At 44.6% G+C, this 26,722-nt stretch overlaps 2 protein-coding genes across 2 annotated transcripts; both read right to left on the minus strand.

The window, feature by feature from the left end:
• Positions 1-7,490: 7,490 nt before the first annotated feature.
• Positions 7,491-12,108, minus strand: LOC124675286 (glutamate receptor 3.4-like). Its single transcript, XM_047211352.1, has 7 exons — positions 12,012-12,108; positions 11,380-11,921; positions 9,370-10,712; positions 8,995-9,272; positions 8,868-8,899; positions 8,377-8,783; positions 7,491-8,300 (listed from the first exon to the last, which is right to left on the minus strand). The coding sequence occupies exons 2-7, from the start codon at positions 11,666-11,668 to the stop codon at positions 7,863-7,865; spliced, it is 2,787 nt and encodes a 928-aa protein (XP_047067308.1). The 5' UTR covers positions 11,669-11,921; positions 12,012-12,108; the 3' UTR covers positions 7,491-7,862.
• A 9,248-nt stretch (positions 12,109-21,356) lies between these two features.
• Positions 21,357-25,147, minus strand: LOC124672629 (GDSL esterase/lipase At4g10955-like). Its single transcript, XM_047208828.1, has 4 exons — positions 25,006-25,147; positions 24,777-24,847; positions 22,507-22,616; positions 21,357-22,411 (listed from the first exon to the last, which is right to left on the minus strand). The coding sequence occupies exons 1-4, from the start codon at positions 25,145-25,147 to the stop codon at positions 21,382-21,384; spliced, it is 1,353 nt and encodes a 450-aa protein (XP_047064784.1). The 3' UTR covers positions 21,357-21,381.
• Positions 25,148-26,722: the final 1,575 nt, after the last annotated feature.

A 26,722-nucleotide genomic window follows, 5' to 3' on the forward strand; every position in this document is an offset into this window, starting at 1 on the left:
ACATGGAGCGTTTAACTGCTCCATTGCTGGCGCTATCAGTAGCATTCCCATTCTGCTGCTGATCATTCTCCACATGCGTAACGTTGCCAACCGCAGAGATCACAGTTTCTTCTTCTGATCTGAAAGTAACGCATACCTGGTGCTGCGTGGGTCGGCCCCCAGCTAGAGAGAGGTTGTGCTTGCCGATGCTTTCTCCATCGGAGGACTACCCGATGTTGTAGACGAAGGGAGGAGCATCCGAGCCGAGTTCGTGCCTGGTGTCGTAGTCGAGACAGTAGTACGATGTCAGATCTGATGATCCGGAGTCATCAGACCTGACAGGCACGGGGAACATGGTACGACGTGGCGATGACGATGATGGAGATGTTGGAGTCGACACCGATGATGCAGTCGGTAGTTTGGCCGCGGTTGACGATGAAGCAACGGACGCAGCTGTTGATGAAGCCGTGCCAGAAGCGATCGGGTCCGGGAGCCGAAGAAGGCCACCAGAGTTGACGCGGAAGTGGACGCTCCCAAACGTCATGTCCATCCCGCCGCGCAGGCTTGAAAAGGCCGAACGCGATGCGTCGGTGTGCGGAGTGAACTCGAAGGACCCGAAGCGGATCGAGTTCCCCGAGATCAGCGACGATGGAGCCGAAGGTGATGGTGATGCCGGTGAAGACGTAGCCGACAAGGTCGGAACTGCCGATGAAGTGCCTTGTACCAGCAAGTTTTCCACATACGGCACCAATTAACGATGGAGTTCCTGGGCAATGCCCACCATCAGAGGCTTAGGGTTGATGGAATCCTGCAGGTTAACACGAGACATCAGATACCAAACGAACATGGAGCGAGATTTACCAAGGTTCGGGGCCCTCGATGAGGTAAAATCCATACCTCCTGCTTGTTTGATCTTGATTTATCGAGTAAAATAGGTTACAATGAGGCAGACAATAGACTACTATGGTGAACTCGCCGAGAGGCAAGGTTTCTAGGGTTTTTGTATGCTAGATTATGTGGGTTTCGTGTGTTGTTCCTATTTGGCAGGCCCTCTCCTAGCCTTTATATAGGAGGCCAGGTCTCAAGAGTCTTGTCCGAACTCGACTAGGTAACATCAAGATCTAATCTATTCTTTCCTTTATCGACATCTTCTTGCCTTGTTTGTCAAGAATCCATCTTCTTGTAAGTCTTCTCTGTAGTAATCGACGTATGGGCCCACCTTGGATCAGGGCAATCCTTATGGGCCCCTTGTTGGGTCCAAGGAGGTAGACTAATGTCGGGTACCCGAAGGGTAATGCCCAAATCACCCTTCCCGCTTCCACAAATCATGTGAAAAGAGGAGAACCTCAAATTAAGAGGAGAAGGCAACCCGCTCCCGTGACGTCCCCGAGGGCATCACTAGGGCGAACGCTAACCGACGCTAGAAGCCCAACCGGTAGTCCTGCCCTAATGCAGCTCGTCGGCCGCCGCCACACCAGGCCACGACGACCTCCGTCGAGCCGCACTGCTGCCAAGGAAGATGCGGCCCCGCGCAACTCTCTTCGCGCCAGGTAGAGAAAGGCCCGCCGCCGCCGGCACCGCGCGGGATTTGCCCGGCGGCGGTTGGGTAGGAAGAGGACAGGAGGTGCGAGGGGCGAGATCTAGGGTTTCGCCCCTAGTCGCGCGGGGCGACCAAGGAACGAAAGAAGGGGACATCACTATTCCACACATCTACACATGTAGGACGTGATAGGTAGGCCGCACAAGTTTAACTAGGTTCACTCCACGTTATGGCTGGAACACGTGTCAAATCAGTTTAAGGCCAGACTATACCTAGGCAAAACTCGGACCGAACCTGAAGAAGCCCAAACCTAGGCCCAAGCCCGGCCTAACCGTCGAGCCTAGAAATCCGGCCCGAGTCCTGATAAGGCCGGCCCAGGCCGAGTAGCCCAGCCTAGCAGCTGCCTAGAATATGTATTTTTGTAGGCCAAGCCTGGCCCGACCCGATGTCCAGGCTCAATATTCTATACCGATCCCGGCCCAACATGCAATATTGGCTCGGGCTGGCTTGGTATTTTTGGGTCGGCTACCCATGCAAAAAAAGATAGGCCAGGCCCAACGAAAACACTCGATTTAGCCTTCACCAATGCCACCCTTGACTCTGTCTCCCCAGAACCAAATAAATGACAACGTTTGCACGAACTGCTGAGACCATGGTGATGGCGTGAGTTCCCGCGGAGAAAAAGGGGACATGACTATTTGGGTCAACTCCATCCGAAACGTTCCCTTATTTCCACCCCTCCCCTCACCGACGATTTTGAAACCACTATTTTCACCCTTCGAGCTCTCTTCTCTTGTTAGTGAGCAAGGTAACTAGACGGTGTCGGCAGCGACTACAGCCACTTCTTCAAGCTCTCCACTCCTTCGTCCACCTCCAACAATGATGACTGTGTGTAACATAACCATGACTTCCTCCTCCACCTCCATGTAGTCAGGGTAGATGTCTGACCGCTTTAGCTTAGATCTATCACTATTGTACACTTGTTGGTTACATCTTTGACTGTTCTAGCTTCGATGCATGGCTGTAGAATGTTAGATTTGTGATTCTTTACCTAGATTGTGCTATCCTTATTCATGTAGTACGATCTTGTTCTAGGTTGGCCATGATCATAGATTGTCTTGTTTTGTCTTGTTGTTCGCTTAAGATTGTGCCATGGTCGTCTTGTATGATCTTGTTCTATGCATGCCATAGGAATGTCTTTTTAGTTTTATTGTTTGCCTAGATTTTACCATGGTAGTCTTCTATGATCTTTTACTATTTAGGCCTTGAGCATTTCTTTTTTAGTTTTCTTATTTGCCTAGATTCTACCATGGTCGTCTTGTATGATCTTGTTCTATGTAGGCCTTGAGCATGTCTTGTTCACTTTTCTTGTTTGCCTATATTATACAATGTTACTCTTCTATGATCTTGTTCTTGTGTGATCTTGTTTTACATTGATTGTAGCATTGTTTAACTAGCTTGTACATTGTGGGTCAATGTAGGACTCTTTGTACGACGATTTTCTTGGTTAGGCTCTGGTCCGCTTTGATGACTCACAGATCCCTTCGTTTGTTGGCGATTCACGGAGTCACTAGGGTGAGAACAATGTGTAGGTGGGTCGTAGTTTTGACCATCCTTAGCAAGCACAATGTTGCAGAGCTTTGTGCAAAGCCTTGGGAGCATCGTCGCATCAAAGGTTGCCCTGACCCTTGCAAAGGCAAGGAAGTTGTAGGAGGTGCATGATGCTCGTGCAACGTTTAAAGCGCACGCTGTGCAGATGAAGGGCACCATGAAGTGGATTCCCTTATAGTCCTCCTTCATGTTGGAGAAGATGTGCGAGCTCCTCAAAACCGGCGTTCGTAGTGACAAAGGGTTCAAACATGTCCACCTGACTGATGTTTCCAAGGCTCCGTTTGAGCATTGTGGAGCCAAGGTGACTTCTACTCAGGTGTACAACCACCTGAGGAAGTGGAGGCTAAGGTGGATCCATATTAGCAAGCTCGGAGATTTGAGCGGTTCTCCATGGGATGAGGACATCAGCAACATTATGTTAGAGGCTGACTACTACCAGAGACACATCACGGTTAGCACAGTCTAATTGTGTTGTAGTTGACATTTGATCATCCATGGCCACTTCTAATTGTCTTCCTTCTTTAGTATCACCCCAAGAACGTCGAGTTCCTCAACAAGACGATCCAGAACTACGATGATATGCACACTATCTTGGCACATCTTCACCTCCACCCGAGGAAGCAACTGACGATGCAAAGAGTCCAATACCAACATCATCGATGGCCTGGACAACCCTACCCCTGGTCATGCACCTGGAGGCAAGAGGAATCGGAGTGGGCTGGCTCAGGATGAGCTCCAGGCCTTTAGCAACATGACTGAAGCCGGCAAGTGCTTCGCTCAAGCGATTAGGGACAACAAGCCAACTGACATGCACCCAAACCTCTACATGGTTGTCATGAGCATTGTTGACTTCTCAGAGGAGGCTCTTGGCCACCTTGTCGACCACAAGGCCCAGGGTACCAACTTTGTTGGCATGGAGGAGAGACACAGGACCCTGTGGCTCAGGACCTACATGTCCAAGCACTACTACAACATGTAGTGGTTCTCTAGGCCATGGGGGTCGGGTGGGGATGCATGCTTGCTTGCTGGTGATGGTTGATGATGATGTTGTGATGTATATTTTGGTGGTAGCTAGGGATTTTCAAACTTCTAATGGCATGTATGTATGATGAGGGGGTACATACTAACGCCTCATGTGATGATAACTTTGCGGGGGTAGGAGGAAACCCACTTTTATTGTGGTGCTAGGTTAACACCTTAGAGACGAGTCTACAGTTCTTGGAAAATCTGGTGATTGTTCAAGCACTCCCTCCTCAAGGTGGCTCTTCAAGCTATGCTTGTTCAAGGTATGCATGTTCAAGCAATGCCTCATCTATTAAGGAGAAGAGTGCTGAGGTTTAACAAACCAAGTCACAGGCAAAAAAAGCCTGCTCTCATGGCATGATATATCACAGTAAGATTTGACCCCGGTTAGGCTGATTTTTGCCACTAGCATGATTGAGGTAGAGGCATGGTCTAGAAAAACACATGCATTACTCTCCTTTCAAAAAAACACACACACCATCATTCTTTGACGGATCTCATCGAGTGACAAAAATCGCGATGTAACCACTGATGTATACCACAAACGTACAAACCATCAATTGAAAATAATGTGTATTTTGAGCTACACAAGAATGACAAAACTGTGGATCTGAGTATCACATTTTTAAATCTCCAAAAAAATCATATTTTGTCAAAAATGACAAAAGTGTGGATCTGAGTATCACATTTTCAAATCTCCAAAAAAAATAGATTTTGTCATTTTTGTGTAGCCCATAATAAAATAATTTCGCGTTGCAATTTGCATGCTTGTAGGATATATCACCAACAAAGTCCATAATTTCTTTCATTTTTTTTGAAAGTTGTATATATGGTTTTTGGTTTTTTATTATTATTATAGGGGCATCACTAGAGCTCATATGGAGATTTTTTTTCCCTTTAACGGGGCCTTAGCTGGAACGATCATGTGAATCAATCAGAAGGAATATGATCTTTGATCTGGACAAAGCAAGGATTTCATCTTTAATTGATGCCCTTGGTTTAGCATAGTACCGCTGCTCTCCATGATAGCTTAAACTACGAAGGATCAAACAGTGTTAGGACAGGTGCAGTTTACGCCGCACAAATCAATTCTGGAGTCATACCTACCATCTTGACATGCATGAAGATGTCTTGCTCGCATGTATCAGAGTTAAAAAGAAAATCTGTGTAGGGTTTGGTCTATGAACTGTGCACTAGCTTAGTAGTTGATGTTGCAACTACCGGGGATCAAACAAGTGTAGGGTGACTCGGACTCATTCTATGTTTGCCTTCTCTTTATAGGCTGCATGGTAGGGATACCATTGGTCAAGATCGAGGAGGCCATAATATATTAGTAGATCAAATTGGATCCTTGAGAGTGGAATAAGCCAAGAACCTCCTACTTTTGTTTATGGCTGACAGTTTCAATTGAGATGATATATTCTATCTCCCCTGCAAATCTCACAGAAAGAAGTAATTAAGCTATAGTTAGAAGTGTTATAAGCAACTAACCTTGGATGGCATCTTTCCGTTTTGCAAGAGATAACTGGTTAATTTTCTTGACAGCCCTACCACTTCCGAAAGAGTAGAACAAAAGTAGACAAGTGGAATCGCAAACCACAAACACAAATGATACTTTTCTCCTTTGCCTTCCCTTGAAGCACATCACTACTTATGTCCAGATCATTGCATGAAAAACTATTCGCTCCCCCATAAAGATCACAGCTATATCTACAGATAAAGTGCTCCAACCAATTGAGTGATGGTTTTGTTTGCTGACCATCTCATCATGGAAGTACACCCATCTACAACAAACAACATAAGCACTTCATGATATATATCCCATCATGTTTAGCGCCACAACAGAAGTTCGCTTGTAAAAGTTAAACTGCGCGGTATTACACACTGCATGATCAGAGGAAAAAAAACAGTGAGCCGAGATAGAGACATTCTCATTGCCCACTACAATGACCTCACCATGCACCTCATCAGCACCAGCCCAACAAAAAAATAACATGCTAGCTAGCTAGTAGTACGTGATCATGCTCATGCACACATGTAGCTAGCCACTACAGCCCAGTTTTGCTTGTGCAAGTTAGGCACCTACTGCTTGCCATGGGGCACACCCACACCTTGGGAGCATATTAAGCTGAGAAGAGCCAAGTTCATCTTCGATTGCACTTTAATTTCACAAGGACGTCAGGCGCTTCTTCTAATCCTTTCCCGCCACTTGGCTTGTCGCCTCTTAGTTTATTTTGAGGTGGCGGACATGTGTGTGTCCTGCGACTCCGAGCCTTGACAAGATAAAGATTTTCTTGAATCACCTTGGACACCTCATGATTGACGTATTACCATCTAGATGTAGACTATGCATACCTTCATGCATGGCGTGTAGCTTTGCTGATGTTATCGTGTAAGAAAAGTCAGAAACAAGGAGACGCCAGGTTACGGCTCTATATGCTGGATTTCTTGGAACATATCAGCGAGGGAAACATCAGCGGTATATTCTCAAACTAAAGTTCATCTACATATCGCACAAATTAACATATATCGTTCCCAAAAGGTGTTTCTGTACTAATTTAATGATCACAAAATCAAACAACCAAGCCAGATTAGATGGGCAATCGTCTATTTACAGATACAGTTCATGCTCCGAGAAATTCTGCGAAATTGGTTTTTATTATTTAACTGTGATGTGCAGCCTGAAAGGCGATGGATTTTTTATGCTTGATTGAACTGGATTTGTAGGACATGTATCATTGTAGACCAGATATCCTGTGGTTAGATGAATCAGTTTTGTACAAAATGCAACCGAATTGAATCAGTTCCCAACACTTACTAGTAGTATTTGTCTATGGCACATCTGCCTCACCATGAAATGCATACATCATACCTTACAATCAATCGGAGGTTGTTGCCGGCTCTTTTTCTGTAGGAAAGGGGTACTTATACATGTAACTAATGTTACCCGAATTAAGTTGCTGCTAGTATTAGATTAGGATATCTTGGCAACCAAAGTTAACTGGGACCATCAATCGAGCTAAACAATGCTGCGAGATGTGGCCATGCTACCTTCCAATCTTAATAAAAGTCAAAGCCAATTTTTTTCTCAGTTGCCTCGAGTGTCAAGAGAAGGATAGGGCACTGTTCACCCTCAGAAGTAACCAAAGAGAAAACATTTTATGCGAATGCTGCAATTAAAGAACAGAATGTTAATTATGCGCCGTGATGTGAGTCTGCTGAAGTGGGTTGCAATTGCCTATCAGGTGAAAGAGATGGATATGCTACTTCTTCAGCAAAGAGCAGTAGTGAAAGAAAATGCATACTAGAGTACCAGACACATACCACACCAAACAAGGATTCGAACTTCTCAACTTATTTGGAGGATGCTTCAGATCATAGCTATAACAAGAAGTTTGAAGAGGTAACTTCAAAACGACAAAAGCACAACTTGATAGAAGTTATAGCTGCAACTGAATGGTACTTCTCCCAGAAATGGTGCCCCGAAGGAGATTCAGGAGTGTTCTTGCTGGGCACGATATGACTTATTAACTAGGTAACATGTTTCAGAGAAATACTCTGAAGCTGCCTCGGCTGCTGCCAGGTTTCATTCTGAACAAACCGCGCACAAGAAAACCGTGTCATCAGTTCATCACGAACTGAAAACTGCCACTTCAATTGTAGGACAGCGCATTGTGCTGACTATGTTAGTCATGCAGCGACCTAAGACTTATAGTGGTAATGTAGATTGTTCTTCTGTGCTACCAATCTTTGTCTGCTGAGAGCCATTAGGCTTTTTCTTGAGAGCATTCTTCACTTCTTCCTCCCTCTTATCGACAAAAGAAATCAATGACTTGATGCTAGTTAACCTTGCTGGTCGGTTTACAATCTCCGGCTCCAGCTCAATCTGGTTATTATACCTGCTGTACTGACAAAATATTCGCCAAAAGAAAATTAAGAGAGCAATGGCACATGCAAGGCCACAGACGACGAAGAGACCCCAGAAGCTTGAGAGGCTTAAGGAGTTAGAGCTAATGTTACTATCATCTGTGTCACATCCTCTCACACTTAACCATTCATCGTGGATCCTTTGGAGGTTGCCATTCTCTGACAGTGTAAGGATTGCTGTTGACAAGTCTTCAGCGAGAGGGGAATCTCTTGGGAAGGCCTGCATCAGATTATGGTACAACAGTAAGATAAAGGACCAAAAATATGTGTTATTTGATCATAAATAATTAACTTACAAATCCCCATCCGCCTTTTGTGAAAACCTGACCAACCGTCTTGAATTTGCAGTACTTTGACAAAAAGATCTCAACGTATGGTAACTCATCGATTATTGCAGAAACACCACCATTTCCTGACCCTAGCTCTAGCGCTCTAGCATAATCACTTGGGCTGTTCAGTGGCACCAAACGAGAATCGGCAATATTGAGCTCCTCCACAAGATAGTTTCTGGCAAAAGATCCAACTTGGTAACCAATTGGACTTGAACTAGAGATCAAGCTATCAAGACCTTTTATCCCTGCTGTTAGCTCCTGAACTGTGAGAAGCGATGTCAAGCTTGCCGTGTAGCTTGAGTTAACAATGAGCACAACAAAGAGCCACACAAGGAGCACAAATCTACCAAGTGCACTGGATGTGTTTTCTCCTGTGTAAAGCAGTGAAAAAGGGAGGATATGAGAGTGAACTAGGATACCTATTAATATTGATAAGTTTGATATAAAAAACTTACTGTGTGCGAAAAACATGGTGGAAAAACTAAACCTGAAAAGGTGAAGAAACACCATAAAATCAAATAAAAAACAAGAACTTATAATTTACAAGGAGAGAAATGAAACACATATAATACAGGTACGAACCAGCATACTGTCATAATTTGTTGCCTTGGGGTTCCACGGAACTCGGTATTAGTGCGGTGTTCAAGTATCCAAACAACTGCACCCACAAAGAGGAAGAGCATAACTAGAACACACCACATTTGAAAGGTGAATGGTTTCAGAAAAGCCCAAGCATTTGATTCAACCTCCCTTGCTGGAGCTACAATAATGAGACCTGATTCTGTATACGGCTGGGTAAAATCAACAAGTCTTGTTCTATTTGTCACAATAGCAATGTCCCCTATTGCAGCATCAAAGTACTGAGTGGCACAACCAATGAAAACTGAATCAATAAAATATGGTGTAGTAAAGATGCTAGATAGTTTCAGAACTCGATGGTATGATAATGTTACTCACATTTTCAGAAACCTTTTGAACAAGGTCACTGTAGCTCGGATTCTTCAAACCATTTCCAAACAAAACAAAACTGTATGCCACAGGGTAAGGCAACAAGCTTATTGCAGATTTGAAAACATCAACTGAAAATCCCTTTACTCCATCAGGTCCATTGTCTTGCATCACAAACTCATTGTAGCTTGTACGAAGAGGTACTCCAATCCTTAGAGGCTTCCCATGATACGGAAACACCCAACCACGGGGTTTCTCAGCAGTCTGACCAGGCCAGATGACACCATGAAGCTGTGTATTGTTGGTTGAGGAGTCCCGTGGTGCTGAATGCAAGTTTTCTGGAGCAGCGACCGACAGACCAGAAAAGTTTGACCAATAGCCAATGGTTCTTAAACCTGTACCAGCTACATTCAGGATATCATAAGCCGGATGGATCAAATTCCTGTCCAAAGTAAATTGTACTTGGCCAGAAACCCCTGTGAAATTTGCCTGCCACACTTTCTCCAGTAATTTATCTCCGTTGTTAAAAATTCTCAGAGAATCTAACTGTAGGTTACTTCCCTTTACAGCCTGCAAATTTTGGTTCACAGAAAAAGATACCTCATTCCCTGCAGTCAGGAACCGCTCAACAGCATGAGCAGCTAACCATACAGAGTCATAAGCATGCGCACTGTAAGAACTCAAGCTCGTACTGTTTGCTTTTCTAGTCAGACCGTTCAGTTTGCTAAGCAAGGAATGCTGAATGCCAGAGTCAGCAACATGTTGCCGAAGCATAATAACCCCCTGAGTATGTTCCGTCGCATCAGAATTGGCATGCACAGATGAATCTATAGCTGCAGAAAGCCAGTCTGTTGCAATCCACACATAGCCGCTACTCATCATCCCCAAAGATTTGGCAGCGGAGAAAACATTCAGGCCGGAGTCAGGGTTTACATGGACAATATAGACACGCGACTCCATTTCATTCACTTGCATCAAGATATCCTGGATTGCAGTCCTTCCAGCACCAGGTGGCAACTTTGCTTTGTACGTTATCTTGGACATCCTTTTTGCAAGGGCATCACCTAATGCTGTGATGCCACCTCTACCATAGTCATCGTCAACATAGATTGCGATGACTTCTCTCCATCGGTAATGACTGATGATAGTAGCCACAGCAGCCATTTGGTAGTAATCACTTAGTGTGGTCCTCACAAAGTAAGGGTATTCAAGGGAAGAAAGGGTAGGATCAGAGGCTGCAAAAGAAATAAGTGGCACATGGAGTTCATTAACAGCATGGGAAACGACATGAGCTATTGCTGACGATTGTGGACCTAGTACAGCAATGACATCCTTGGCGAGAAGCTGCAATGCTGCACATGTAGAATGTTGTCAAACTCTTGAAAGATTTCGATGAGGGGTAAATACATCTTAGGTTCGCTTATAATTTAAAAAGCATAAGCAATTTGAGGAAAATTATAATGAGAAAAGGCAGTCCACTTCAACAACCATTATGTATGATTTGCATAAGAACAAATATTCAGTATGACTCAAATTTGCGCACTTGTGATGATATCATGGAAGTAGAACTAATTTATGATGGCTTTTGAACTTCGAAGCCAAAAATTATCTGTACCTGAATGTGATTACTGTGTATGGCACTGGAGCTAACAGGCAAGTACTGTTTGGCTACGAAGAATTAGTTCAAAAAAGCATAAACACGTGCAAGCCAAACCAAAGTTTTCTCTGTGTTGTAGCTCTCAGTTCAGGTAATCAGTTAGAGGTGAATAACATCTAATTCAGGAAAGGATGCTTTTTGGGCAAGCTGATTAAAATGGAAAATTATTAATTCCATACCTTCGATGAAATACCAGACGACTCCAATTAATTAACCAAATGTTATCTTATGTCTAGTAGTTAATAAGGAGAGAAACATATGTCATACTTGGATGCTAAACAAAGGGCTAAGCTAATTAACATATATAGACTCAAGACAGCTTCTTGAAAAGAAAAGTTGATGGAAAAGAAGGAAGTACAAACCTTCAATGGTTCCAACAAAGCCACTGCAATTAGTGTCCTGCATAAGAACAGTCAGTTTTGTTCCGGAGAGTACGCCTGGGTTAGCATTGACATCCGCAACAGCGAGCTCGATAGCCGGCTTCACTGCCCTCCCGATAACCGAATCAAATGTGAAGAGCGCACCGATGCGCACCTCAGTTGGCCTCGAGATGCCGCCATTGGTGCTATCCTGGCTATCGGCTATGGCTCCACCGGAAATAATGCAGACATAGAGAAGGATGGCAGAAACTTGAGCAGAGGCCATCCCCATCCCAACCAAGCAAGAAAGCACAAGTGGTTTCTTGACCTCTAGTAGAAGCTAACACGAATGCTGGGTTCTCGATCTAGACGACCATTGTTCATCAGCAGAAGGAATTTAGGGGCAGAGATCGCATTTAGAAACCAGGAGAACAGGCGGAAGCACTTGAGTGATGGAAATGAGCTGGGCTCTGCCGGGGTGGCCGCCTACCAGCTGTTTGACGAAATGCTCAGCAGGACGAAATGGCGGCGCGGCTCACCTGCAGCTGCAAAGAGGAACGCGCCATCATTGGATCGCCCAACGAGCTAATCGACTTGCTTGTCATAAGAAAAGATTAGGATTGTCCGGCGCTTACCAAGGGCTCGCTCGGAACTCGGAAGTCAAAGCGGCAGGAAGCGAGCTCAGCTGAGAAGGCGTCGAGAGTCGAGACCCCGTTTGGCTGGTACGCTGGAACCCGAGGAGGGAAATAGTATGGTTTCTCGATTTGGGAGAGATATTTGTAGCCATTCTACTGGCAAATGTCTGAAGAGGCAGTGGCCGCCACTGTGACCGCGATGCGATTGCGAGAGGGATCGTGGCCTCGTGGGGGATAAAGCGGCTTTTTGAGCACCCAGAATTTTGTGTCACACAAACGTCAAGCTCTGCTTTAGAGCATGTCCACCACTTGTTACCCGGCCCAGTTTTTCAGCGGCGAGCCAAAATTTTTTTTGACGATATAGCGAATTTAAATGGAACATGACGAAAATTATTTAAACATAGCCTAAAAATAGAGATATTTAACATATATAGGCAAGTTTGTACATATATAGGCGGAATTCGTAATATATTTGAATTCGGCTGGAGGGAATATTAACTAAACATAAAAAAACACGGCGTTCTACATGCCGAAATGGCGGAAGAATGCCGTGTAGTCGCTGCCGCATCGTCGCCATCGTCCTCGGCGGCGCCTGCGGCCGTGCTGCTCTGGCCGGGGGCTCCATAACGGCTAGAACCCTGGCCAGGGTCGCCGAGGCGTGGCGGCGACGGCGGCGGCCGATACCACTTGTCCTCGCAGTTGTCCTCCAGCTTGATGAGCGGCGCGGGTACGGCGCGGCGCCGCACGGCCGCCCCCTCCAGAAGCCGGCGCTGCTACTCTGCCTCCTCCCTCTCCCACTCCTGCCTGGACCAGGCGAGAGCCGCGTCCATGGGGAGGGTGTTGTCAGCAGTGACGAGGTTGGTCAGCGACCTTGCGATCGCCTGGCAGACTTGAGCAGCATCGACGACGACACCAGGGCCTGGTTCATGAAGAGGCGCGCCGAAATTCGTGCGCGAGACGCCTGATCAGCGGCGCCAATGTCTAGCACAATGGCCCCCTTTTGGACTTTATATGTTGTTCATGCTTTGTTGTGCCCCTTTTGGACTCCACTTTGCGTCGTACCATGTGCAAAGTGTGATGAACTTATTTCACACCTCAATATAATCTAATTTGAGGCTATAATTTCGTGCAAATTTGAGCTAATTTCGGGCTACAACCTCTTTTCCGAATTTTCCGAACCTAAAGCGGCACGCTGCTGGAAATGCGTCGGCCCACTAGAGTCACCCCCGACGCAAATAGACGCATGACCTTTTCGCGTTCGCAGGCCGACGCAAACGGACGCTCGGACATTTTAACCGTCCAAAATACGTCGGTCCGCTGGAGATGCCCTAAATTAAGGATCGATACATGGACGGGAAGATCTAAACCGGGATGCACATGCATCCTATAATAAAATTTCCAAAAATACTATTTCAAATTTTTATAAAAATTTGAAAAAATGAACATATGTATATATTATGTTGATACTTATTCGTGCAGATTTTGGAACAAAAAAACAACCATATGTGATCTACACGAAAATGTAAAAATGGAATTTCCTATTTCTATGAACAATACGGAACCAACCATTATAGTGTTATTTGGATATTTTGTCAATTTCATGTAGACCATATACAGTCGTATTTTTTCATGCAAACCTTACACAAGTATCAACATAATATGTACATGCAAATATTTATTTTAGTTTTTTTGAAACTTTTAAATAGATCTTCTTTCCAACTTTGAAAAACCGGGTGCACTAGCACCCGGGTGCAACTAGGTATTTTCCTCAGTACATGCGCATAGAGTGCACGATGCAACAAATCTGCAGATGAATCTGAAATTTGTTTTCGGATCATGATGTTGCCACTGTATGGAGCATAATTAAATCAAACTGCAAAAACGTTAAGTATTTAGAGACTAAAGAAGTAATAAAAGTGTAATTTGACTAGGAGCAACAACTGGTATAGCACTAGTTTATGCAAGTGTAATTTGGCACATCAGGTGCGCACTACCGCGGTACCGTGAGCATCTAGATCACGTTGGTGTAGCGACTCGCTATAGTGTAGTCAACAAAGTTCCCATGAATCCAAAAACGTCTATATTGATCGGCGACAACAAGTAAACTTAGTTCTCGTGAGAGGAATCCAAACAATAGTTATCATAATAGAAACAAAAATAGATCACAAAACGGAAACAAAAATAGATGATACAAAAAATTTACGATCAGGTCTGGATCATACCTTCACTATAAAAGACGAGAGTCTTCTTGACGTAGGCTCGGTACAGATCAATTGTTGGGACATGCTGATAGCGTGCTCTGCAACCTTTGCCGGCGAGTCCGGTCCAAAGGACGTGAAGCAAGAGCACACTCGAAGTAATCATACACACAAGCCAACCACGTATAGGAAAATTAAGGCGACACGGAGAAATACTGGAATCTGATGTGTATTATTAATTGGGTTGTCTCTCCATACTATCCATGCATGAGTATTAATAGGGGAGAGGCGGTAGATAGATGTGGACCAAACGCTTTTTTTGAAAGTGATGTGGACCAAATGCTGGGAATAGAAACCTTCACTAATAGCATTACAAACCGGTACTAATGTGAGCATTAGTTTCGATCGCATAACGAAGCTGTACTAATGTGAGCATGCATTACAAACCGGTACTAATGTGAGCGGTGAGGACGTGCATGGGTACTAATGTGAGCATTAATGCCTGCTCGAGCAGATGTTAGATGATCACAATAAATTATTATACCTAACTTTCGAAGATGGTAAAAAAAAGCTAGATAGCAAACTGAAATTGTTGCAATGGAAGGCGGATAACGGTGTGATTAACAATGGATTTAAAATGTTGCTAAAAATAATAAAGAATCGGATTCCAATGAGCAATGAATTGTCCGCCTTTATGTACGAAGCAAGAAGGTTGGCTGTCCTCTAGGATTAGACATGCAGAAGATATATGTATGCATTAATAACTGCACCCTCTAAGGCAGTACGCGAATTTGGATGCATGTCCAGTATGCACTGCATTGCGATATAAGATCAAATGAGGTGACCCTGCTGATGTTGAGGACGAGCGCCCCAGGAAGAGGGTTCCTGCCAAGGTGATGTGGTATGCTCCTATAATAACACGGTTGAAACGTTTGTTCAGAAACAAAAAGCATGCTAAGTTGTTGCGATGGCACAAAGAAGATCGTAAAAAAATCGCGATGTTGAGACACCCCACTGATGGGTCGCAGTGGAGAAAAATGGAGAGAGAGTTCTCGGAATTTGCAGATGACGAAAGGAACTTAAGTTTTGATCTAAATACGGATGGCATGAATCCTTTTGGAGAGTAGATCTGCAATCATAGCACCTAGCATGTGACTCTATGTATCTATAACCTTCCTGTTTGGTTGTGCATGAAGCGGAATCTCATTATGATTCCGAGTGCTCATCCAAGGCCCGAAGCAACCCGACAACGACATTGATTTATACCTAAAGCTATTATAGTTTAAGCACTTCTACAATTGTGGGCCAAATAAGGTGTACGTGTGTGGGATGGGCACAAACATGAGGATTTTTAACCTACGAGTGTTGTTGTTTGTAACCATCAATGCTTGGTCTGCTCTTAGTAACCTTTCAGGACAGACAAACAAGGGATACAATGCATGCATGTACTGTTTAGATGAGACTGAAATTATATATTTGAATAAATGTAATAAGGTTGTGTACGTGGGGTATCATCGATTCCTTCATAGCAGGCATCCCGTAAGAAAGAAAGGCAAGCATTTCAAAGGAGAGGCAGATCACTGGAAGAAGCCTATCCACCGTATTGGTAAAGATGTATTTGGTATGGTGAAGGATTTATAAGTAATATTTGAAAAGGGTCCTGGTAAACAATCTGTTCCGAATGACGCTGCCAGACACGCGCCATGTGGAAGAAGAAATCTATATTTTGGGAGCTACCCTATTGGGAAGTCCTAGAGATCTGCTTATCAACCGACGTGATGCACGTGACGAAGAATCTTTACGTGAATCTTTTAGGCTTCATGGGCGTGTATGGGAAGATAAAAGATACACCGGAAGCACGGCATGACCAGCAACGTAAGAAAAAATGAGACAACATACATCCAGAGAACGAGGCGGATAAAGGACATCATTACTCCAGCTATGCTCTTACAAAAGCTGAGAAGGAAATCTTTTTTAAATTCCTTAGCAGTATCAAGGTCCCGTCTGGCTTCTCGTAGAATATAAAGGGAATAATAAATACGGTAGAGAAAAAAATTCCAGAACCTAAAGTCTCATGACCGCCACGTGATTATGACACAATTGCTTCCGGTTGCATTGAGGTTGAGGAGCCTTCTACCGGAAAATGTTAGAGTGCCCATTGTGAAGCTATGTGCATTCCTCAATGCAATTTCTCAGAAGGTAATTGATCTAAAAATTCTACCAAGGTTTCAGAATGATGTGGTCCAATGTCTTGCTAGTTTTGAGCTGGTGTTCTCACCATCCTTCTTCAATATTATGACGCATCTCCTGGTTCACCTAGTCGAAGAGATTGCCATTCTCGGTCATGTATTTCTATATAATATGTTCCCCTTTGATAGGTTCATGTGAGTCTGAAAGAAATATGTTCATAACCATGCTAGGCCAGAAGAAAGCATCTCCAAGCGCTATGGAATAGATGAGGTCATTGAGTTCTGTGTCGATTTTATTCCTGACCTTAAGCCGATTGGTGTTGCTGAATCGCAACAGTAAGGAAGACTGAGTGGAAAAGGCACACTAGGAAAGAAAGAAATAATAAGTACATACAATTATTCTTTCACTCAAGCACACTACACACTTCTACAAAGTTCCACCTTGGTGGCTCCGTATATCAATGTATACAAGAATATTGTACGCTCCCAATACCCGGGGCAATTTGACGATTGGATTACACGTGAACACATGGAGACTTTCGGTGGTTGTTTGCGAATATATCTCATTAATGACACCACTGTTGGAGATCAGCTGTATTTGTTGACCAGGACACCATCTTCGATTGTATTGACTTTCCAAGGGTACGAGATAAATGAGAATACATTTTACACGATCGTCCAAGACAAAAAGAGCACCAACCAAAACGGTGGTGTCCGCATTGATGCACTAACTTTGAGGGAAAAAATGACACATATGATGGTTACATAGAGGAGATATGAGAACTTGACTATGGACCTTCTTTCAAGGTCCATTTGTTTCAGTGCAAATGGGTCAAGCTGACAGGAGGCAGGGTTCAGGTAGACAAGTTGTACCGAAATGAAAATAGTGGATCTCAACAATCTTGGGTACAGAGACGAACCCATTCGTCCTAGCTAAAGATGTGGCTCATGTTTTCTATGTGAAGGACGAGTCTACCAAACAAAAAAATAAGCAAACAAATAAGCAAACAAATACATCATACGATGAGCCAAAGCGCCACATAGTTCTTTCAGGAAAAAGAAACATCGTGGGAGTGATGGACAAGACAGACATGCATGTCAGAAGATTATAATAAGTTTGATGAAATTCCGCCCTTCACAGTGAACACTGACCCAAATATTAAGTTAAATGGTAAAGATGCTCCATGGATACGGCTGACGCGATCGTAAGCAATGGACCTACGCGAAGAAGGTTCATGGCACACATGTGTATCTCAATATGGCAATCAATTTCCCATTTCATTTGGTGCAATTAATGTAACCGTATGTAAGATATTAACACTAGATGAGGCATGCTTGGGACATTGATTTGAACATAATTTACATTGATTTGATCAAAGTGACAGTGAAAGATGCTTGGCACTAACTTCACTGCTTTGTCATTTTGCAGAATACTGTTAGCTTGTGAATAGTATGTCATTTTGAACAAATATGTTGTGGCCTACTCTAGAAGGAGTTTGTAGGAGAGGGAGGCGTTCACGTGTTTAAGGGAAAATTTTCCGGAGGCGAGCTCCTCGAAGATGGCGTAGGGCATGCGCACCAACAACATCTTCGAGAAGCTCCACCACGAGAGATTTCCCAACCCTTTCCTCCAGAATTTCAACCATTATTACCCTATATCGACATCTTCCGTTCATTTCCTGATATCAGGTAATTAATAACTCATGTACTCATTTTTTCTTTACCGGGCAGGGTTTGAAAACAGTTCATCAAGCTTGCTAGGGGTGAATGGAAACAAGAGCTTAAATTTCGAGATTACGATGTAATTAGCGCATCTCTTTGATTTTTGTTTCAATACCATTATCATTCTTGATTGTTATTTTGATTGAACTCTATTCTCGTAAAGTGTTTGACGCAGGAAGAAGGGAATTATTTATGTGGATACTACGTTTGCGAGTACATCCGCTAGATGACCTTTCGTCGGAGTGGGGGGGGGGGGAGAATTCTACAAAATCTTCATACTGAAATAATATTCATAATCTTATTTTACTTCCAATCAATTGTGTTGAGTTTCATTCATATATATTGATCCCCTTTTTTACATTAGATCGGACGTCTAGGGGGCAATCTGCAAACAAAGGATCGCGGACGAGCAATTCAAGACAAATTGGCGGGATTCTTACTTATGGAGGCCATAGATGCAAAAGGAGAATACGATCGGCATTATGTATTTAGAACATAGGGATCCTAAGTAATACCGTCGATTATGTGGACACTTATATTGTATATGAATTACTATATCCATGACAATATCTATATTCATTACGGTGTTGTGTAATGTTTCCTTGATTGCTTTATGTGATACCGTCAATTTGAATGAAAAACATAAAACCCTAAACCTCTGTCGCGGCGAGAACCGCCCTTTCGGTGTCGCGGCAAAGAAACGGGCATGTCCACCGCACGTGATGCGTGGAGGACTTCAATACGGTTGGTAACACCAGCCGAGACTAAAGCCCCTCCACCCCGAGCATCCAAGCACAACCACTTGAATGCCCTTTAATCCCGGTTCGCAACACAACGGGGACTGGGGGGGGGCTTTAGCCCGGTTGCACAATCGGGACTAAAGGCAGTTTCCTACTATTTCTTGCACCCTAATAAAGGATGGGGCCTCACCAGCCGGATGGGGGCATGGTTTCCCAACAGAGGCAATGTTGGGACGTTGGGATGGAGAGGACAGAGGAGGTGTTTTGAGCAAACATGGAGCGAGCGATACATGCATGATTTTGTAAGGATACATTATTTGGGTAGTGTTTCATCTGAGCTGTATATTTCTCATCCAACGGTTGACATTCAAGTTTTCACTTGTTTCCATCAAATATCGGTTTCCCTTGAATATTTTATCTGATTGGAAGTGTTTGCTAAGAAACAACCATAATCGATGAAAAATTATCGGCCTAGTAATGAAAAGTATGCATGCGAGTCATGTTGGTGCTCGCAGTGAGTGATAAATAGGGCATCCACGTAGGGGTTGGGGAAAGGGGGGATGCGCCACTTAAAGTGTTGCGGGGTGGGCACCGCACACCTTGCTACCCACGAGGGTGTTGTTGGGCCACATGAAAAAAAGGAGAGAAACAACCATAAATCTAAACATTTTTTTTATTTTGAACGTTTAAAAAATTGTTTTTTCTAAATTTGAGCATTTAAAAAAAATCAGAAATTTTTCTTTTATGCGCATACTTTTAACCTGAACATTTTTCAAGATTTATACAGAAAGCAAATTGCACTAAATGGGCCTGGCTCAAAACGAAACAAGGATGCGCGGTGGCGGTCGCACTGTGCGGCAGATATGACCGTGTAGGCCATAGCACCCTGCCGAACACATCGTTCCATGGGCCAGACCGGGATTTTCATCTGTTTAATGGCCCAGACGATGGGGAGTTTCATCTGTTCTATGGCCCATGCGATGTGGGCATCCGTGAAATAGCCAATGCCATTTAGGACTCAGGTAGTGTAGCTCAAAAAAAAAGGACTTCAGGTAGTGAACATGCTTGGACCGGGCCAGAGTTGGAGGATTATGCCGGCATCCTAAATTCAGTTTGGTATAATAAGTTAATAAAAATTTATGATAGGGAAGTTCCTGCTCAGTCAAATTCTGCACTAGTTGATTTGCACCGTGATTAATGCATATGAGTTGTAAGTTGGGTTGGAACTAGATTTTTTTCAGTTGCAAGTGAGATTTTTGCAGTTACAAGTGGGGATGCAACTATGAAAAATGCTTCAAACCATTAAATTTGTTTCGTGATTTGTGCTAGAGTTGCAACTGAGATTTAATGATATCATCTGATTAACACGAAGTTAGTTCTTAGTCAACTGAAAAATTGTCACACCCTTCATAATGATCTCAATGTTCCAAAACGAATAGAACTACACAAATAGTACCTCCGTCTCGCAGTTATAAGCTTGTTTGGCAGGACATCTTATATATACTGCGGGATGATGGAAGGATAAGATCTTTTGTATATAGACTGCACAAAAGTGCATATACGTGTACCATAAGTTTTACCGGCAGATCCAAAACATCAAGAAAGATCTGAGCTAGCTCGCAGTTCATTGACAAGTTGTGTTGCCCGCCTGGATGCTAGCTAGCTTGGCATAGTAGTTTTTTCAATTGAACTAACCAAGCCAGGCTATATGACTTCAGGGCGGCTTGACAGAGCTCAGAGGCATTTTCGTCGACTGCTGGATGGTTCCCGTCATTGGACTCCAAATGTTGGAGGCATCGGTGCATCATATGAGGTTGGGAGTCACACGCATCGGTACTGAAAGTCCAAGTCATGTGTGGGTTTTCCTAACTTGTGACTGATGTTGGTACAATGACTAGTCGCCGATGACTTGCACTAAGTCAATTTTCCTAAACAAAGCAGCGGTCAAATTGACGTGGGCCTAATGACCCGAATATGCATATCCGAAGATATGCGTGGAGGTGGATGGTCAGCTATTATCATGTGTTTGTGCAAGAGAAAAAAATGCTGATAGAGATACAACTACAGAACTTTCAATACGAAAAAAATTAGGTAGTTGTTAGGAGAACCCATCAATAATATTTGTTCTTCAGTCCACAACGAGATGATTGCAATATCTCAATTCATATGAACTTGCTCGGTGATTTTAGAATCTGAGGATTTTATAAGCCTTAGAAAGTTTCTCCATATATTACACATATTCTGTATAACCTTTTCAAAAAATATTTATGATTAATGAGAGTGCCTTCGCTTTTGATATTGATGTGATTAAACACAGATGATGTTGGTCCTTATGAATTCATCTGGTATTTTCTATTTCTCGCAATCATCAAACATATTTCGTAATCAATATATAGACAGTAAGACGACATTCCTCTCTCTTCAATAAAGAAATAACAATGATGTCGTCTCATTTGGGAGGGCCACCCTGAAGTGAATTATATAGGCCAACAACTGATGTAGCAAAATCAAAAAAGAAAGTCTATGCTACAGGGTATGTGTAATGTCTGGGGCTCAAGGTGAGCTGGGCGTCCGATTTCCACCACTGCTGGAGGCCGTGCGCGTTGGACCGCTTGGTGAGCCAGCTCGCGTCGTCAAATCTGGAGTTCTTCCACAGCGTTGCTGATGGCAGGAGGTGAGGGCGCTCCTTGTCATGGCCGACGAGGTGGTGGAACATGTCACGGTACGACAGCGTCATGGCCGACTTGGCGGCGCCGCGAAAGCGTTCCTCCATCCGCTCCCTCTGCTGGAAGTAGTCGATGAAACCCTGGCAGATGAAGTCCTTCTCGTGCACGTACAGCTTGGGCGCCCATGGCGACAGCCGTTCGAACAGCTTCTCCATGCGCTTCCGATGGGGACTGAGGATCACCACAAGACCGGCCTTGAGGAGGTTGCTCGCGGCGTACAGGTCATTCTTGGCCACCTCCGACGGTTGAAGCAGGTTTATGGCCTGTGTCGATGCCACATGCGGGGGGTTGAAGAGGAAGGTCGGGAGGCCGAGCCCCTGTTGCTCCATCGTAGTCCGCCCCACGTCCAGCGCCAGCGATGCGCCGAGAGAGTGGCCGGCGAGCCAGACGACGCAGCTCTCTTTCCGTTTGGCAATGCCGGCGAGGAGCGCGTGGAGCTCGGCGTGTGCTCGCTGGGAGCGATTGCTTCCCTTTAGGCGGTTGAGCACTATTTTGCCGTCAAGGTAAACGTCTTGTATCGCCTTGGGGTGCCGCATCATGGTACCGCGGAAGGCGACGACGTACTGCGGAGCAGATGGGTGGCGCGGCAGCGCACCAGCCGGGGCGGCGTACTCGTAGATGGCGCCGAAGATGAACTTGTCCCCCCTGTGCTTGAAAGAGTCGTCCGTGAGCACGTCCTTGAGGCGGAAGTGAAAGCTCTCCCACCACGCCGGCGCTAGCGCCTTGGCCTGCAGGCCCTGCCTGCACATGGTTCTGTCGCTCTCCAGGACGTAAGTGCCTTTGACGATGCAGGCGGCGATGCACCGGCGGTGCTCTTCGCTCTCCCTGTACCATGAATCATCCATTGTTAGCTTAGAACTACCTGAATGTTGTTGGACCACACCATATGATCGAGGAGGACGGTAGGAGACGAAGCATACCAGTCAATCTTCATCGCAGAAGAACCACCGGTGGGCATCATATGAGTTGGCCCAGACTCGTCGAAGCGGTCGGTGAGGTCGGTACTCGGTAGTCGAAGCCATCGAGGTAACTAGAAGAAGCAGCAAGAATTAAGAGGCAGTTCTGACTGCTGAGCTCAGTGTTGTCCTGGAGCACCAGCTTTGTGCTTTGCTGTGAAGACGTACTACTGCAACGAGGAGTCGAGGAGCCTATATATACATGTAAGTCGAGCGATATAATAGCGGATGCTTCCTGCGAGTTGAAATACATTATTGGTTTCTCAAACACACGCCCACTGGGCCACTAGGGGATAGGTACAGCCACAGATGCACAGATTCAGAACCCAGATATATTCTCAGCCTCTCATAATGCCAGACCGAGTCAGTTAATTACTAAACAACACAGCATGAGCTCGTATCATTTGTGAGATGAACACACGAGCTCTTTGACTAAGCCAGACCGTGTTAATTGCTCCTACCTAATTGGTTTCTTGACTCGTCGCTCACTAGGGGATATGTGAACCAAGAGACACTGTCATAATTCATAAGCCAGACAAAGTCAGTTACTCGTAGTACTCCACGCCCAAGTCTTCCTAGTAAACCCTATCTACATCTCATCTCTGCGGGTGTTCTATAAACCCTACGATATCCAATCTCGTATATAATCTTATGACTACGGCTGTTGTATTTTAGATGTGTGCATCTGTAATGTCTTTTAACATTTGTTTTGTGTAGAAGTTGGACGTAATTGGTATCCCCGCAATATTAATACTAGCAAAATGCCCGTGCGTTGCTACGAAAAACCTTTCTTTCCTCAAGCTTTATTGCTGTAGTTTAATACTGGGTTGCGAACTTCAAGTGAAATTGCAAACTGATGTAGCTTATCCCAAAATTTACATCCAGTTGCTTAGCATTTGTTCTTCTAAAGTCTTAACAAGGGCCGTGATTTGTGGGAACTCTCAACAATGAACGAACAAACACGCACAATTAAAAATAATGAAAGAGTACAATTGCTCCACAGTCCACCCGTTATAAATACAATAAGTGTATTTCTATTTTCAATCCTAATTTCTCAAAATAAATAAACGTTTTTATTGCAAAACATAGTGACATTTATTAAACTAATTTAGTATCACGTATCCATTTCAAAATGTGGTGCCATATATGTTTATGCTCTATTTTCTATAAATTTGGTGAAATCTTAAATTATTTGACACAATACCAAATCTGAAAATACACTTATCTGTAGAGGGAGCAGTTTCTTTCAATCCAATAATAATAATAATAATAATAATAATAATAATAATAATAATACCGTAGGTAAATTAGCAGCAGGGTTGATATGTCCACCAAAATCCACAAGCCTAATCACTACGGGAGAACTGGACTTTGCCGTGCACCAGAATCGCACGGCAAAAGGGCCGTGCACGGCAAAGATTGCTCGGCAACGACCCGCCCGGCAAAGCCATCTTTGCCGTGCGTCGCGCGAAAATCACACGGCAAAGGCTTTGCCGAGCGACGCAGCTTTGGAGATAAGATTAATCTTATCTCCACAATATGTCACTATTTTGTTTTTTCCTGTCTGACCAAACTGATAGCAGTAGCATATTATCTGAAGATAAAAGTCAGGCTGATTGTTGCGGTGCACAGCAGCTTTATTTGAAGAAAGAATTTTGCAGCAACGAGACCCATCTCTACTTTTTTTTAGCCCTCGCCTATAGTCATCCTCTCCATGTACAAGCTCCATCGCGGAGTCGCGGCCTAGCCTGCCCTGACCGAGTTATCTCTGGACGACCTCCTCCCTGAAGTCCATCTGTAATGAATTGGGTAAGATATGACTAACATAATGGGGCAAACAAAAAGCAAAAGATTATCTCCAATTTATTCAAGAAAAATGCTAAAATTCATTCCACGAATAACGGGTTTTCTGCTTGAGCCATTCTCATCCAAAACTCTTGGCTACGACTGCCAATGGTTTTCCATACCAAGCCTAACTACCAGCGTATCACTTCCATAAATAAAATAAAATCAATCAACTTTTCTTTTGATTAAAGATGCAAAACAAGAAGAAAAAACATAGGAATTATATATAAGCAATTTGGAAAGAAGAAATAACATGACGAGGAAATGACGGTACAGCTAGGTGTCACAGGTTCATATATAGCAATTTGCAGAATCACCTGCTGTTAGTGCCATAGAATTCGGGTATCTAATCCTGGTTTTCAGGATTTGCTGATAGGCCGGTAGCTCACCAGCTTCTCTCCATCGCCCATACATCTTGCCGCCTCCTTATCATGTGTTGGTAAAACTTGCAACGAAGAACCTGTAAAAATTGCAAAAGAGCAGTAGGTCAATTAGCAACACAACAACAGATAGAAATCCTTCACGGGTAACAACAGCAGTAGCCAGTAGGTAGCACACAGCACTACTAAAGCACACTCCGGCATCATGGCGAGCTAGCTTGACAGCTAATCCAGTTACCGAGCAGGCTCAAAAATATTACGCAAGCCATAGAGCTGATCTGGAACATGAAATCACACAACTTAAGCCTCTTCTCCAGCTCATTTGCATCTGCAATCTCCGCTAGCTCCATAACATAGCAGCCTTGGCAGAGCAGCAGCATCGAGATCTACTCCAATTTGAAGTCCGTGACCAATTGACCATGCAAGACCGGCATGTCCACCTCCAAGATCTTGAGCATCCCCCAAGTCAGCCACGCAACAAGGACCCTGACCGGCACCACGTGGAACAGCAGGGCTTGGCCTTGAAGAACTCGCATCCGCAGATGAGCAGAAGGGTAGAGGACGCATGCACCCGCATGGCGAGCACCAACAACTCCACCGCCGCCGGTGAGCTCGTGCGCCTCCTGCTCGTGTTTGATGTACCATTATCAAACACGATGATCCATGACGTCAATTCGCGAGCTTTGTGGGTACGATCTCTGGACTCCATCTGTGTGATGACCAATGGCGTCGCTGCCCTTGCCGAGCATGTCAGCCTATCTTAAATCCAGAGGCGCCAGGAGATCAGATCGGTGGTGGTGACAGTGGTGGCGTCGAAATCGTACGCAGCCGGTCGCATCCTCTTCGTTCTCCGGTTTCTCTCGGCGGCGGCAATGGGAGAGTAGGATACGTTGGCGGTTCACGTTTTTTTATATACGGGCACACACCATCCTCATCGGCTGGTTCGTGGCCATGGCTGCCGTCGGCGCGTTCTCCGCATTGTTGTGACGAGAAGATCGGAACGTGAGGTGTTGCTGGTGCCAATCATCCGCCGTCATGTGCGCATAGACGTCGTCTTTTTCGCTAATGTTACCACGGCTTCGTAAACTCGTGATTGATCAATCATATGTCGAGAGACCGATCCTCCAAGAGTTCTAAAAGAATTCAGATATACAATGCATAGTCCTACCAGGATACGTGAGATCACCTTTGGCTGAGGACGACGAAGGAAACCGGATTACCTATGCACTTGGACCGGGTTTTTTTAGCGATCGTTTGAGGGAAGCACGGAACGACCGTAAACAGAAACAGCGGCTGACGCTAACGATGGGATCTAAGGAGACATTGGGCCTACGGTTGCACAAAGATGTTGGGCCTAAAAAACTCTTCGGCCTGTTTGTGACACCAACCACCACCTATTGCAATTTAATAGTAAAGATATTCTGTTTGTCAAAAAATATAATCTTGCATATATAGTATTATGGTCACACCATGAATAGAGTCCGAGGGAACTTTAGCATCATTATTATCGATCTATAACTTGTTGTCCCAAGCACCCATACCAAACAAAAAAAATCTTCTCATCCTCAGAAGTGTGATTGCCACGGGATTGTAAAAGCAACCATGCGACAGAGCCATGCAACGGGCTGGTACTGCTCCACACATGACGAGGGAAGCGCGGTGGCGCGACGGTGGCGCGGCGTAGATGCAGTGCACGCTGAAGGAGATGATGCAGCTGTCTGTAGGGAAGGGTCTGTCGGGGAAGCAGCCGGCGTCGTCGCCGACGCACTCTAGTGAGCCAAGCCTCCATACCAAGCCTGAAGCGACTCACTCGCCAGAGGAAAGAAGGAGGCCCGTCTGGAAGCAAACTCCGGCCGCAGGCGCTGAAGGCCCCATGGGGTGCCAACTGTCATGGTATCGTCACGGCAAATGCCATGATATGGCTTAAGTAGAGGGAAAGTGAGGCCTATGGACTA

Source organism: Lolium rigidum, chromosome 7, assembly GCF_022539505.1.
Source record: "Lolium rigidum isolate FL_2022 chromosome 7, APGP_CSIRO_Lrig_0.1, whole genome shotgun sequence".
In the NCBI taxonomy this organism is placed as follows: domain Eukaryota; kingdom Viridiplantae; phylum Streptophyta; class Magnoliopsida; order Poales; family Poaceae; genus Lolium; species Lolium rigidum.